The sequence below is a fragment of the Alosa alosa genome, chromosome 13, assembly GCF_017589495.1.
Source record: "Alosa alosa isolate M-15738 ecotype Scorff River chromosome 13, AALO_Geno_1.1, whole genome shotgun sequence".
NCBI classification, from domain to species: domain Eukaryota; kingdom Metazoa; phylum Chordata; class Actinopteri; order Clupeiformes; family Clupeidae; genus Alosa; species Alosa alosa.
This window is the reverse complement of record NC_063201.1, coordinates 29,468,513-29,479,884: the sequence shown is the minus strand read 5'-3', so window position 1 is coordinate 29,479,884 and position 11,372 is coordinate 29,468,513. Positions and strand designations below refer to the sequence as shown.

The 11,372-nt window shown below is 41.0% G+C and overlaps 1 protein-coding gene across 3 annotated transcripts; it reads left to right on the top strand.

Annotated features, from left to right (window-relative positions):
- Position 1: 1 nt before the first annotated feature.
- Positions 2-11,080, top strand: flcn (folliculin). Of its 3 annotated transcripts, none has more exons than XM_048260637.1 (12): positions 2-131; positions 557-766; positions 942-1,088; positions 2,919-3,140; positions 3,755-3,921; positions 4,225-4,316; positions 5,675-5,802; positions 6,560-6,673; positions 6,851-6,977; positions 9,241-9,369; positions 9,652-9,754; positions 10,187-11,080. In XM_048260637.1, the coding sequence occupies exons 2-12, from the start codon at positions 557-559 to the stop codon at positions 10,392-10,394; spliced, it is 1,647 nt and encodes a 548-aa protein (XP_048116594.1). In that variant the 5' UTR covers positions 2-131; the 3' UTR covers positions 10,395-11,080. The 3 variants fall into 3 exon arrangements, with proteins under 3 accessions (XP_048116594.1, XP_048116595.1, XP_048116593.1); XM_048260638.1 differs by lacking the exon at positions 2-131 and adding an exon at positions 163-303 and having other exon boundaries at positions 6,854-6,977; XM_048260636.1 differs by lacking the exon at positions 2-131 and adding an exon at positions 163-303.
- The last annotated feature ends 292 nt before the right edge of the window (positions 11,081-11,372 follow it).

Genomic DNA, 11,372 nt, shown 5'->3' with positions numbered 1-11,372 from the left:
ATCCAAAGCGCGTGACTTCTTAGATCACATGACTAAGAAAGATAGATGAGGAGCTATTCTACACCATGAACACAATAACCTAAATAAGAATAACTGCGCTGATTGTATGATCTGTATTACAGCCGAGGAAGGTAACTTTTGTCACATGTAACTTAACTAATTTATTCGCGAAACAGTGATCAATATGTTAGTCGTTGATCAGAGTTGACAGTCGGACCGAGTGCAGCCTAGGCTATTCTTTTTGTGATGCCCCTAAGCGAATGAGATCATAAACAATAAGTTACCGCGCACTGAGCAGTAAAGGTAAGTGTAGCCGAATTATATCAAAACTTTCATAAGCTCAGAATAACAACGGCCCTGTCAGGCGAATACAATTCGATAAAACATTGCTTCGAACAACTTTGCCATAGACACTAAGTTGGGAAAACAAACAGCACTGCCTAGTGAAAGCCAAAACAAGCCTGGGACAGGGTAGCCTACCAGTCCAGATTTCCTTAATGTCATATTCCCCCCTTGTCATACCCTGATCTAAATTGTGTTGTCTGTCATTCCCCAGATGAATGCCCTTGTCGCACTCTGCCATTTCTGTGAACTCCATGGCCCTCGGACCCTGTTCTGTACTGAGGCCTTGCACCCTCCGTCCCCCTCTCCCCCGCAGCCTGGACAGTCTATTTCAGGAGAGAGGGAAAGGGATGTAGATAGAGAAGGAGAAGGACTCACCATGAGAGCCCACAGCTCCGCCACTCAGAGGGCTGACATGTGTGAGGTGAGTTTTGGAGGAGAGCCACATTGTAACTTGATGTCCTTCACCTCTTGAGTTTGTGGCTAGTTTGCAATTTGCACATAGTTTGAGTTCAGCTGTACAGATTTATTTCCAATTTTAATATTTTACATCTCTCTCTCTCTCTCTCTGTCTGTCTGTCTGGCTGTCTCATTATCAGGGCTGTAGGTCTCTGCCTGCCTCTCACCCTGGCTTTGTGAGTGTGGACAATGAGACTGGCATCCGCTTCCTGAGTCACCAGCACCCTAGGCAACCACAGCTCTTCAGTGTAGTCCGACAAGCCTGTGTGCGGAGTCTCAGCTGTGAGGTGTGTGTGTGTTTGTGTGTTTGTGTGTGTGTGCAGGGAGGGGCAAAAATACACCAAAATGTATTTTAAAATAAAATGTCAAACAAATACCTTAATTTTAAATGTATCAAATTAAACTACAAGACACACTAGTCACACCATGTGTCAAGATACTGAAATACTGTATTTTTGTATTTTCAAAATAATAAAAATCAGTGATGGGCAGTAGCTTACTGCTTGTAGCGAAGCTATTAGCTTAACTACATTTCTCAGTAACTTAGTGGTAGTGTAGCCATTATCTAGCTTTTCAATAGCTTAGCTGTTATTTTGATTATGTAGTGCAGTAGCTTTTTCCAGAGGATTTGTGGAGCTCACAGTAGAACTTCCTTCTGACCACCCATAAAATAAGTTCAGTTCTATTCAATGGATCTGACAGACACGTTTGTCCAACTAAATCTGAGAAGAAACAGACATTGGTCCTTTATTGCACTACATTGTCTGGGAAACATTTAGGCTACTCTATTCAGTGTAAACTTTAAGACAAACTCATTTTTAATGGCAGAGTTGAAGCAACGAGATTGTGCTTGCAAAGATGGTGGTGGTAGAGTCTGGTTTCTACTACATGGTTATAAAATAGGCTGTCAATTTGTTTGTATTAGTTTTGACTTGCACTTGGTAATGATAAACTGACTGGGTAGTCTAATTGTACTACCTAAATGTAGCACCACAATTTCAGCCAAGTTGAATTACACTGGGATAATCAAGAGATGAGAAGGTGAAGCTTTTACAGGCAAAAATCCATCAAACAATGAAGATGTAAACATGCATGCATGCACACACAGTTACATAGTGCTATTGTACTTCAAATATAGTTAAGGAGTTTTGAGGTAGCTTGGAGTTTATCCTGCAAAAAAATGCCCAAATTGAGCATGCCCATGGGCCATATGCGCACTCTCTCAGTACCTGCCTTTTGTTATTACTAGTGCTGGGCCTGTTAAAACATGCCATTTCTGTAGAAAACCCGTAGCCCAATCACATGCCCGCAGGTGTGCCTGCTTTAAAAATAGGATGATAAGGGAAAACACCATTCCAGCTAAACATTCAATAATGAATACTGCATATTATACTGTATTATTATAAGTGCAGTAAGCAGAATTTAGGCATGGCTACATGTGACATTTTTACAGATCAAAATGACTTAAGCCTAACAGCTGTTTTGAGTTAGGGCTATATGTTAATTGTTAAGCTTATTGAATAGCTTATTATTCTTTCATCAATACACTGACACTGATGATTAAGTGGACATGAGACATGCCATAAATCTGCAAACAATCAACAGATCCACTATGCTGACCCACCTGTTACATCTCATAGCTTATACTGTATCAGAGTTGTACTCAAAAAGTCACAGCTGAACTTGTCAAGTGGTACAAACTAATCACCGAACCTATTGAGAGCCACAGAACGTGGGCTTAAACCAACCTAATGCAGTTCTATTACCTTAAAATAACGACTTCAAACTCATAGTACACTGACACAATACAGAGAATGGCATGATCTCTGGCATTGTCAATGTCAATTGTTTGAGTACATAACTATAACATATAGCCCTAACTCAAAAATGCTGGGTGATTTGATTTGATTTTAAGTTCTCAAGAAAAATCTGTTGCCCAGAAAGTCCCAGATCAACACGTGTGTGTGTGTGTGTGTGTGTGTGTGTGTGTGTGTGTGTGTGACTGAGAGAGAATGTGTGTGTGTGTGTGTCTGTGGGGGGGGGGTTACAGTTTCCTGTCTTTAGATATGTATCTCCACATGCCCAACCTAAACACCCTTTTCCTCTTGTTCCTGCAGGTCTGCCCTGGAAGGGAGGGGCCAATCTTCTTCGGTGACGAGCAGCACGGCTTTGTGTTCTCCCACACTTTCTTCATCAAGGACAGCTTGGCAAGGGGATTCCAGCGATGGTACAGCATTGTTATGGTTGCCATGGATCGTATCTACCTCATCAACTCGTGGCCCTTCCTTCTACGTCACCTCCGACTCACCATACAGAGCCTACAGAGCACAGCACTCAAGGCAAGCCATCAAATCTCAGCCACCCACCCATAGTTTATGACGCCTCAAGGGGGCAAAAGTAAGGCTAATGGGGAAGGTGTGACATTGACATGACATGGACCAAAGTGTAGAACTTTTCTTTCATATTTTGGAGAAGAGGGGGATTGTCTCTATATCCTCCACAGAGCTTCTATGTCACGAGTATCAATGCTTGTCTGTGTTATTGGTGTTTATATGCAAGCCACCAAGCCGCTACCTTTGTTAATATCCTAATTTAAGTACAATTGGAGTGCTTTGACCATAGAGATTGACACTTTACAATCATGGTAGGTTTTCTTCATGGGGAGAGTTGGGGGGAGAGTGTACAAGTGTGCTCTCCGTATGACTCGTCTTCAAAAGCTCTACTCTGCTCTTATCAACCTTAGTAATAAAAATTCCATTACTGAAAGCTCTTTTATCTCGGGTCTGGTCCACCCAGAGAATGGTAGTGTGGTGTGGTACGGAAGTCCCCTAAATTTCTGGAATGTGCCGACAGCTGCAAGCAGATTGAATTTTTGTGCCCTCAGTACCTCAAACTGAACTGCTGGAATCGATGGACGTGCGTGACCCTTCATCTCTGTGACCCTGACCTCTAGGTGTTTGACAGCGAGCAGTGTGTGTGCCCTCAGAGGGCCGTGCGGATGAACAGCGCCTTTTCTCCGGCGGTCTTCCCCCACCAGAGGAGTGGGAACGCCGCCCGATCCCTGTCCTCCCTCACACAGCACCCCAACTTGTGGGAGAGCCTCCACTCCTCATTCAGCTGGTGAGTTGTGAACAAGGAAACACGTGCGCTAGTGTGCACATGCCCAAGACATACACAGAGTGACCTGTGGGCTGGCTGTTTGTGCATATCGCTCATGTGAGCGCATAGCACACACACAGGCTTTATTGCATTCTGACAAATAGGACTCACATGAGGTCGTACACAGCAGCTCACACACTCAGTGAGCTTGCTAGACTTTTGGTCTTTAAGTCATCATCATCATCATCATCATCATCACAGACAAGCATTGAACACTGACTCTGACAATAAGCCACATTTGAACCTCCGGCTGTTTTCCTCCAGGTTGCTGAAGGCTTGTGGCAGTCGTCTTACAGAGAAGCTCTTAGAAGGGGCCCCTACAGAAGACACGCTGGTACTCATTGAAAGACAGACAGGTAATTTTCAATAATAAGTACAATGATAATTTATAATGATAATTTATCAAATGTGCACTGTTAAGAAAATAAACAAATATTGAAGGTCAGGATTTTGCCAAGGCCATTGAAATTTTTAAGACCAGCAGCCATGGTCCTGAGGGCTATGCCAGTACTTCACAGAATCAACCGTAGGTACATAACTCTCATGACCAGTGTCATAACATTCATTTCATGTCAGAAGTTGATAAAAGTTGTACCCATGAAATGACAGGACTTAACTTGTCTCCCTGGGTCCCTTTGTGTATTGGAACTGGAGTCAAAAGAATATTAATTATTCCTATCCTGACTTGCCTTTCTTACTAGGGTGAAGAAAGGGCAAATGCCTGTAATAACAGGTTAATTACCTCCTTTTAAATGCAGTAAGGTAGCTGGGTTGGGTTGTGTTCTATAAAAGCATTACTATTGTTTTGCTTTTCTATGAAATACACATATAGAGTATGATCGGTAAAGGTGGATTTAGGATAAAAGCAGGAAACCTAAACATGTTTTTGTTCCTACGACACTGTGAGGTCACTGTTTTCATTCAGTTTATCATTTAAACTACCTGACTTGTGAGGCAGTTACAAAATTGTGATGAGACCTGATGATTTTGAAATTGGACTTCCAAGTCATTTGGTCTGAGGTGGCAATACAGTAATTTCCTGTGTATTAGCCGCATTGTGTATAAGTAGCAGGACAGTGTTTTATGCAAGTTAAAAGAAACAAAATCATATTAATACCATATTAACTGCCCCTGTGTAATTAACCTCATAGCTGAAGACATTTTGCAAAATCAATATATAGGTTGCGGCTAATAATTGGGAAATTACGATATGCAGCCCTAAAAATTGCATATGAACCGAGTCACTCAGACATTGGGATAAAACGTCCAGGAGTGTCCACTGCAGTCTCTTTAAAGATCATTTGAGGAACACTAATGGGCTATCTCCTTAGTCATGTGTTCATGATGCATGCAGTACGGAGAGCTCGGGCCTGGAATGGCTGCAGCAGCCTGATTTACTTAAGGGAAAATTACAATTTAATCTGGTTGAATTACCAGCCAAGTGAACCACTGACCCATATTTTGTTTACCTTCATCCCTTTACAAATGTTAAAATGCTGTGTATATGTAGTTTGTTATTGGGTTATAAGGGTGCATACTGCAGTGTAATTGAATTGATTGTGTCTAGAGTTGTTTTATTGTGGTGGCTGTGTGCACATACAGAATGATCATTCACATCAACAAAAATTTCTGGTTTAACTGAAAAGGATGTGCCCTCTGATCCCAAAGTATCAGCTCATAATTTGTTTATATTGAAAGAACAATGTGTCCACAGAGCAAGAGGAGGAGAGGAGTGTGTGGGAAGGAGCTGAAGGAGGAGGCTCCACTCCTACGCAGTTTGACGACTCCAGGGGGGAAGATCTACCTGGGCCGAAGTTCAAATCCCTTAGACATTTAAGACAGGTACTGTAACAATAAGATTGATGACATGAGTGCACACTCAAGACCTGTCCTGGCTTGAAGCAGCTTCGGCTTGATCTTTGATGACGTACTCATACCCTCATGATATTGTACACCGTGCTTCCCGGGTCTTTATTGCATCTGTTGAAATCTGTTGGAAGTTGGCATTCTCTTCATGAACAGTTGCATGTGACTCCCTATTTTGTCTATCATCAGAGGCATTTCATTTTACAATGTAGCAGAGACCTGGAAAGTCAAGTTGTGAGACACACAAGCAGACTTGCAACAACTTTGTTTGCAGCCGCAGGCTTACTATAGCATGAATCACTCAAGTCTTGACATTTGCTATTGACATAATTGTCTTGCAACATGTGACAACATAAATTGAAATACATGGTTATTTAACAACCACTTTAATTATGTTTATTTCCATTTTCCACAGAGAGTGCATTGGCAAGAGAATGAAACTGATTGCCTGTCCACTAGTTTTCCCCTGAAAATACAGAAAGCTTAGCAAATCCAAGAAGGTGTTGCACATTTGTACATTTGACCCAACCTTTGCAAAGAGCAAGCCTGTGATCTAATGTAGCAATCTAATGTGATCTAAGGCTAAATCATAAATAAATTACCTTTTGACCCTGACCTTTGAGTGTTTTGGTTGTTGTTTTAACAGAGTAAAGAATGCAATTTTTACCTCAATATGTGCCTACCTGACAGCTTTACTGTATTTTATCTTTTAACGCATATGATTGGTCAACAGGTCCTTGGAGGTGCAGAGTTCCGTCAACTGGCCTGGCATGTGCTTATGGGAAATCAGGTGATATGGAGGGGAGGCAATCCAGTCCTCATCCATTCAGCTTTCAGCGTACTCAAGGTCAGCCAATCAGAAGTCTGAAGTCATCATTGCACAATACCACTATTGGTGTTGGATGTCTGTAATTACTTTGGATACAGAAGGATACATAATGTCTCTCAAAGAGCTCTAAGGGAATTCTAAGGTTCTTGCTTGTGAATTCGCCGAATATGTTCTAATGGTCCTCTTCTATCCCAGCAGGCATTGCTCCCTGTGGGCTGTGTGCGCTCTGTACCCTACAGCTCCAAATATGAGGAAGCATATCGATGTAATTTCCTGGGCCTTAGCCCAGATGTCCCCATCCCTGCCCACGTCAGCTCATCAGGTACCTACCTCACTATACCATAACACATTTACATCCATGGGTCTCATCTCTGTGTCTGCTCCATCTATTAATAAATCATACCTCTTTAAGTGTGATCATCTCATTCCCCTGGAATCCCCCAAGAAGTGTTGACTTCTTGTTAGGATAAACACCAGACACTAAAATCTGGTTATGTGGAGGAACATACGTGACAGTGAACATTTACATTACATTACATTTGGCTGACGTATTTTTAACCAAAGCGACTAACAACATGGTAAACAATTCAAGCTTTTTAAAGCAATTCTCTCAATAATTCTAGGACAATTTAAAGGAAAATTCCGGTATTTAGCACTTTGAGTCCCTTTTCTGGTATGTTTTGGATGAACTAGAGTGGTGGACACAGAAATTTTGACGATTGGTCCTGTCTCGACTTTTCTGACTTTTTTTTAATCGCCTTTGACTACTCAGAGTGGCTGCCAACAGGCATACTGCAGCCAGGCTACTCAAACATGTCCTAAAACAACCCTTAACGTTCGTTTTCAAAACTGTGCAACTCACCAAGTGGTTAGTGGTGTTCATTGATTATTAAAAGCAAATATATCGGCGCAATGTATGATTTCCAGCCGTCTTATACTATTGTGGAACTATTTATTCAGACACCTCACAACCGCGTATAAATTTCCGCTCAATATTTGAACCTGAAGCATAGACGGTGGCGCAGTAATATCAACGTGCAATGACTGTATTTCGCTACACTACTTTTTTTGGAACATCAACGAACACCACTAACCACTCGGTAAGTTGCACAGCTTTGAAAACGAACGTTAAGGGTTGTTTTAGGACATGTTTGAGTAGCCTACATTATGCCTGTTGGCAGCCACTCTGGGGTCGAGACAGGACCAATCGTCAAAATTTCGGTGTCCACCACACTAGTTCATCCAAAACAAACCAGAAAAGGGGCTCAAAGTGCTAAATACCGGAATTTTCCTTTAAAAAGGTAGAGTACAATAAGAACCAGAAAATGTAATTTCGAGGAAATTACCAGTGCATGAAAAAGCAAAACATACATTAACATAAAATGCAAAACAAACTTTTATTTGGAAACAGTTGTGGGCAGAGGAAATAGTTGGCAGGAGTCATAGTTGATGACAACCTGACAGTTGAAATGGCTGAACAGTTAAATAGTTGAATAGTTTAAATTGTTAAATTATTTAATAGGAAATTATTGTAGTAAGGACTTTTATTTTGAAACAGTTGTGGGCTGAGGAAACAGTTGGCCGGAGTCATAGTTGCTGACAACTGACAGTTGCAATGGCTGAATAGTTAAATAGTTGAGTAGTTTAAATAGCTAAATTATTTAATAGTGAATTAATAGATGTGCATAGGTAGACAGTTTAATGGATGTTGATAGACAGATAGTTTAATGGATGAAGTAAAGAAAAAGAAGTAAAAGTAAGTGGGGAAGAGAAAAGTGAGCTATCCACAGAGAAAGACACAGAGAGGAGGTTGCATTGAAGTTGCTGCAGTCATTTAGAGCATAGGTGCAGTTGATTGCATTCTAAGTCGTTAACTAGCTCTGTGAGGGGGCCTAGTTGAGCAGCTGTCAGTTGATACAGGTGCAAATCAGTTTGATTAGCCCATTGTGATGTCATAGTGCCAATGCAAAGTCTATGGGGAAAAATAAGCTTGATTTATGTTAATATCTCAAAAAGTATAAAGTTTACAAAAACGAAAAATACATTCCTCAAGTGTCCTTTTCAAGACCTACGTTACGAAGTTTAAACATAGAAACTATGTTAAACAGTTGAAGCGAAATTAGACGAAGAAGAAGACTTCGGATAACAGAACAGTGCATTTTCATGCACTGTAATAAGTGCATCAGTGAGTGCTGTTTTTAAACAGTCCAGTGTCAGTTCTAGTTAGGTGATAAGTGCTAGGATCAGCCAAGGAAACATAAAAAGGAGAAACTTCTATGTCCCCACAGGGCCTCTGAAAGGCATACAACTTTAAAACAGGATTGTTTTGTTGATTTATCATTTATAAGCTAAGGTTACATGTAAATCCTGATGTTTCTCAGCAGTTACACAACCCCTGGGCAGTGTTGACCCATAGGTCAAACAACATGTGCTGCGTAAGGCCGGTTTCTCCGGGGCCACTCTGAGTTCTCATGTGTAACCCAACTTTAGCAAGGAAAATGAACATTTCTAATTCCCTTCTCAGCACCATTTGATCAATTACAAATGATATGATTGCCGTGATATTGTGAGTTGCATTTCTCCAGAGTTTTGTGTGCTGGTGGATGTGGCGAATGCCGACAGAGGGTCCCTATATCCGGTGGTGTGTGATGATGACATCCTCTCGCTGTACCAGTTCAATATCAGCAGTGCCAACATGCAGCCTACTGACAGAGGTACACATGCAACCATGAACACACAACACAGATGCACACCTACAGAAAAGGAACCGTATCTGGGTGACAAAGGGTTGGACTACGTTGCACACTTTTTTGCACACTTTTTTTTAGTTTTAGTGCTTTTTTTAGTACCCAGTGTGACAAAAGTTGAAATAGAAGGACACATAAATACTTCTAAATATGTTGTGTAACATTTTTATTCCCCCACAAACCTTCCCTCATTCTCCCTGGTCTTCTTTGATTTATCTCTCTCTCTCTCTCTCTCCCTCTCTCTCTCAGGGCCTGCCCTGTTGAATAAGATTGAAGCAGCTCTGTCCAACGAAAACCTCTCTGTAGACGTTGTGTCCCACTGCTTGCTGTGTCTGAAGGAGGAATGGATGAAGTGAGTGTGTTTCACCATCCCTGCCAAATGCATCCCAGCCAATATTCTGTCTTCTGGAAATATTCTGTCAATTATACAATGCTTAATGAATCTTTCATGGGAACATATTGCTTAATCTGTTATATTTATCAAGACCCCACCAGCATTGTTGTGCTTTCTTCCCCTTTTGGCTCATCTCCCTTATGTCTGTTAACTATCAACCCCCATTAGTCTCTCTCCCTGCTCCTTGAGCTGCACCTCTCGACCCCCATTTTTTTCTCCAAGATCACTCTCTGCCCCTCCCCCAGCTCTCCCTGTTCCTCTCCACATTACACTTCCTTTAAAACTTTTTTCACCTCTAACCTGGTTTCTTCTCTTTCTCTCTCTCTCTTTGTTTCACTCTTACCTGATGTTCGCTTGCTTGCTAACGTTTTGTCTCTGTCTGCATTTCAGCAAAGTGAAAGTGCTGTTCAAGTTCTCCAAGGTGGACGGTCGAGGCCGTGAGGATACTCAGAAAGTGCTGGCCCTGTTGGGAGCCACGGGTCCTGGAGAAGAGGACAATGTGCGTTTACTTAAGTTCTGGATGACCGGACTAAGCAAAACTTACAAGAGCCATCTGATGACTGCTGTCAGAGGAGGGGAGAGGACTCCTAGTCAGTAGAGAGAGAGACAGAGAGAGAGAGAATGAGAAAGAGAGAGAGAGAGACACTCAAATCTAACAATTGATCACAGTTGGGGGTGCTGTGGTGCCAATTAGCAAAGCTGAACAATTTGTTTTGTTCAGAGTTTGTTTGAGAAAGACGTAGAGGACAACAGTTAAGAACAACAGAAAATGCGGAAAGGGGAGACAACAAAACTGAGTGGATAAACTGTTTTTATATGTTTAATGAGAGTTTAACAAAAATCTACATGTTTTCTGTTTCGTTGTGTATTGTAAGTTTTTGTCTGAATAACATTGTTGATTACTACTGAAAGGGAATGCTAACTAAAACAGCTATTTTATTCACATGTTTATTACTAAATTATTTTACTCCCGTGAGAGTGAATAAGAGTAAAACTGTAGAGACTGTGCCTATACAATTAAATGGCAAAAATGATGCCCCTTTGTACTAGCTGTTATTACATGCCCTTTTTGTTCTTCTGCTGTGTCAGCAACACTGTCTTACAGGGGGTAATTCTGATCGGTGGAAATGGAGAGTTTTATGTTCTTTTTTAGGCGGCTCTATACGTCTGTTACAATGTCTGGCAGTAAGCCAAACATGGAGCGTAATCCAGCAATAGTGAAATGTCTTGCGTAAGGTGACTGTTCTTAACTGCTATTTATAATAAAAAGATCAACTCTGAAAACCCCTGTAACGAATTCAATGTTGTAAAAATATGCTACCACTGCACCAGACAAAAATAATAGCCTAGTTTTATGTACGGATTGTTTTTATAGTTAAACCCAATAAATTGAGGATAACCTATATTAACATCCATATGAGCATAATATATTCTCTATGGAATTCATAATTTGTAAAAAGTCCTAATTTACTATTAAATTATGTTTTTAAGATTGTGATCAGCTTTTTGTCATGTTTGACATTTAGTTAAAAATAGCTTTTATTATCACCCGGAATCAAAATAGGGAATAATATGC